The sequence below is a fragment of the Falco biarmicus genome, chromosome 5, assembly GCF_023638135.1.
Source record: "Falco biarmicus isolate bFalBia1 chromosome 5, bFalBia1.pri, whole genome shotgun sequence".
Lineage (NCBI taxonomy): Eukaryota > Metazoa > Chordata > Aves > Falconiformes > Falconidae > Falco > Falco biarmicus.
Window position 1 is genome coordinate 39,393,036 of NC_079292.1, and position 4,183 is coordinate 39,397,218.

The following is a 4,183-nucleotide window of genomic DNA, read 5'->3' on the forward strand; positions in this document are numbered from 1 at the left end:
GGTTCTGTTTCTCCACGAGGAAAACAGCCGGAGAAGGATGAAGCAATAGAATTGAACAAGAAATGAGTCTCTAAAGAAGTTTAAAATTGTGACCTCCTGAGATTGAAGGGAGGGGAGTAATAGAGAATTTACAGTGAGGCCCTCTCAGGATGAAATAATCTCTCTTTGGTGAAATGAGTGCCCACACTTCTACTGATGTTTGTGATGTTTCCCCGGCTGAAGTATGGGAAGTATATCCATTTATATAAAATGGATGACTTTTTGGGAACCTACCATGGTCGGCCAGCTCCCCAAGGGAGAGAATGGGCAAAAAATCACTGGTTCCAATGCAGAATATAGTGGATAGGATCATGATATTGCAGAAGGAGGCTGAAGTTAGACCTGGGAAGGGAAAATCCATAATTTATGCAGTTTCAGGGGCAAGTTTGGCAGCAGCCAAGGAAGATAGGAGTCAAAGATTGTGTCAAGATGATGCCATGGTAGATTCCTTGAAAATGGCAGTTATAGCACTGAGAGAGCAGTTAGAAGAGACAAAACAGCTATTAGAGCAGGAGAGAAACCAGAATGCTTTGTTAAAAGACACATTAAGAGAATAATTGTGGAAAGAAAGTGGCTCATTTGGGGAGGTGGAATCGAAGTTAACAGAGAAAGGGATTAGAAAAATATATCCCCAGGGGGATCTACAGAGAGTAAAAGAGGCAGCAGAAAACCCTCCTCACATGTATCCCCTAGTAAAGACTGAGTATTTATATGAGACAGACAATGACACTTGTCCCCAAATTGTTACTAAAGAGGGTCCATTTACAGGGACTGAGTTAGCAAAATTAAGGAAGGACTTTGCAAGGACTCCAAAGGAATCCAAAACAGAATGTGTTTGGAAAGTGTCCTTGTCAGGAGGAGACGGGATTTTGTTGTCAGAGAAGGAAGCAGAAGGATACTGGGGTCCAGGTGTGTTTTTAACTACTGGCAACCCTCCAGGCCCCATGGTCATTAACACAGAGGGCAGTGTATTGGGCCAAGGGACTGAACCCTTTGAAGAGAGGAGATCCCCTAGCCATAACAGGTACGATGGATCAGCTGGTAGAAAGTGTACAAAAGGCAGCTTGTGTGCAGATGATGTATGACAGAAGGCTTGAATCTCTCCAGGGCTTTCACATGATGCCTGTGGACCCAGAAGGGATGACTCCTGATTCAAGGACTTTCTGATTCTTTAAAACCCATTGGGATCCAGCTACAGGGAAAGATACAAAATACCCCCATACCAGACAGAGTTACATGGGGGGAAGTTACCCAAGAGCTAATTAACTTTGAGAGAAAATATGGTCCCGTTGGTGGATCCTGGCAAAGACCAAAAATGAGAGCCGTACGAACTGTGGGAAAAGCTGAGCGATGGTTAGCACAGGCTCTGAGAAGTCAGAATTCTAAATCGGTCTGATTTAATGATCCTGGGAGAGGGAGACCCCTAAGCTGACAGGCATGGTGGCAGCTGGGGCTCCAGAGAGGTATTCCCCAGGATTTAATGGATGGGCTCCCAACCCAGAAATTGGAGAAACTTGTACAGACATGGTCAGGGCGCAAAATTAGTTTTGAGCCAACCCCCAGTGCCCCACCATCAATAGGCATCAGGGAAAAAGCTAATGAAGTAAAGAGTGCGACGGGAAACTAGATCCTCCGTCCCTCGAAGGTAGGGAGGGGAGCGGAGGGTGGATGTTTATTAGGCAACTCACCTTAAATTTGAGAGGAGATTTAATGATTACAGTGGCTGTGGGACACGGAAAAAACCAGTAACGTGTTTAGTTGACACAGGAGCACAAATCACTGCACTGATGCAGAGTGAGGCGGAGCAATGTGGAATTTTGACTTCGTCTAAAAACCTAATTGTTTTAAATGCTTTAGGGAAAACTCAGTCAGTACCTATGGCCTTGGTAACATTATGGTTGCCTAGGGAGGAAGACCCAGTTGACACCAAAGTTGCAATAGGCCCTTTTCGGACAAATCTTTTGGGCATAGCTATATTGAAGGGCAGAGAGTGGTGTGATACCCAGGGAAACTCATGGTCCTTTGGCATTCCTCAGATCAGAGAATTAGCTGAAAGGTCCTGGGCAGAAGTGCACCTGTTGCAAGCAGCACCTACCCTCCCCGCTTCCAGGTTGATTAATGTGAAACCCTACGCCTTGCCATTAGGGGCCCGGGAGGGTATAGCTCCTGTGAGGATCTTAAACAACAGGGCATTTTTACATTCACCCACTCCCCATACAATTCTCCAGTGTGGCCAGTTCATAAATCAAATGGGAAGTGGAGACTGACTGTAGATTATAGTCGATTTAACGCAAACACCGATCCCTTGACAGCAGCAGTGCCTGACAGAGCTGAGCTAATCTCACTCATTGAGGAACAGGCTCATCCGTTGATGGCCACAATTGATGTGAAAGATATGTTTGTCATGGTTCCCCTGCAAGAGGAGGACCGTGATCGTTTTGCTTTCACATTGGAGGGACAACAGGATACCTTTACTCGCCTCCCTAGGGGATATAAACATTCTCCCACGTTAGCACATCGTGCTTTGGCACAAGAATTAGCCCAAATTCTACTGGGAGTTAGACTTTATTAATATATCGATGTTTTGATAGGAGGGAATGAAATTATTCCAGTACAAGTGACACAAGGAAAGATTATACAGCACTTAGATTCTCTGGGACTCCAGATACCAGAGGAAAAGACACAAACTGCTGCAAATGAAGTAAAATTTTTAGGGATATAGTGGAGAGGGGGTTCAGCCTGTATTCCTCAGGACAACCTCTCAACACTAGGTAAAAACTCCAGAAAATAAAGAGAAGCTGCAGCATGCCTTAGGCTTATTGGTCTTTTGGAGAAAACACATCCCAGACTTTGTAATAATTGCACGGCCCTTATATAACCTGCTGCGAAAAGGAGCAGCTTGGAAACGGGCTCCAGCCCATGATGAAGCATTACAGCTTTTGGTATTTGAAGCAAACACTCACCAGGCTTTGGGTCCTATTCACCCCACTGACCCTGTCCAGATTGGGTGGGGGTTTGCACACTCAGGATTGTCAATTCATTTTTGGCAAAAAGGACCAGAAGGTCCTACCCATCCGATCAGATTTTACTTCAGAAGCTTTATGGATGCTGAGAAACGGTACTCTAGTTGGGAAAAAGGATTGTTTGTAGTGAGTGTTGCTCTCAGAGAAGCAGAGCAAGCCAGACGCCAACAGCCTCTAATTTTAAGGGGAACTTTAAAGGTAATTAAACCTGTGTTAGCAGGAGCTACCCCCCACCCACCCACCCACCCCGCCCCCCCGATGGGGTGGCCCAAAGAGATACTGTGAAAGAACGGTATGCTAAGATTGAACATTATTGTAGTGTCTTTACTGTTACTGAAGGCACCCCTAAACAGTTAAATATCCAAGAGGAAGTAACAAATTCCCTGGAGAGGGATACCCCTTCCCCTTCTGTGGTAAAAATCACTCCTGCTTTTTCAGAGGAGTTGCGGAATGTGTGGTTTACAGATTACTCTGCTAAGAGTGAGGGTAAACAACAGAGATACCGAGCTGTAGCTATTAACGTAGATGGTAACAGGAAAATTATTACCGAAGGTGAGGGCAGTGCTGTCACAGTCCACTCAGTGGACTCGTGATGGTTCGTTAACTATGATCTCGAAGCGCAAAAATCAAGGCGACCACGCCAAGGGGTTATGCTTCAATTAAACAGCACAATTTTATTGCTTGCCCGTAAAGCGGCGTGCGATAGGTAGAAAGACAGAAAGTGAATAAAAAAGTAAAAAGAAAAGGAAAGAGGATTATAGCTACCACCACGGGTCCAAGGCATCCCTATGGTCCCAGGTCCAGGCAGCGTCCCGCCGGTCCTTCCGATCGTTGTGATCCTTGATGGGGAAGATCTCCAAAGTTTGGTTGTTAAGAAGGCATCTTTTTATGCCAAGCAACACACCTTGCTCGTCCTCTGGTCCATGGACTTCCGCCAGTCTCCGCCCTCTCAAGCCAGGTTATCTTGCCCCAGAGGCTGGTAGCTTCAGACCAGGAGGCGCGTTCTTGTATTGTTTTCTGGTTTGTTGTTGTGACCACAGTTGTGATCCATCTTCTGGACAGCTGTTATGTGGCTTTACTCAATCCCAGGTGGCAGGGAATGGCATAGTACTCCTCGTACC

General features: G+C 45.8%; 1 protein-coding gene across 1 annotated transcript; it reads left to right on the top strand.

Annotated features, from left to right (window-relative positions):
* The first annotated feature begins 249 nt into the window (after positions 1-249).
* Positions 250-2,611, top strand: LOC130149771 (uncharacterized). The gene is given in 5 exon segments (XM_056339760.1): positions 250-322; positions 325-974; positions 976-1,187; positions 1,189-1,392; positions 2,185-2,611. Coding segments are annotated over 5 exon segments (1,566 nt in total).
* The last annotated feature ends 1,572 nt before the right edge of the window (positions 2,612-4,183 follow it).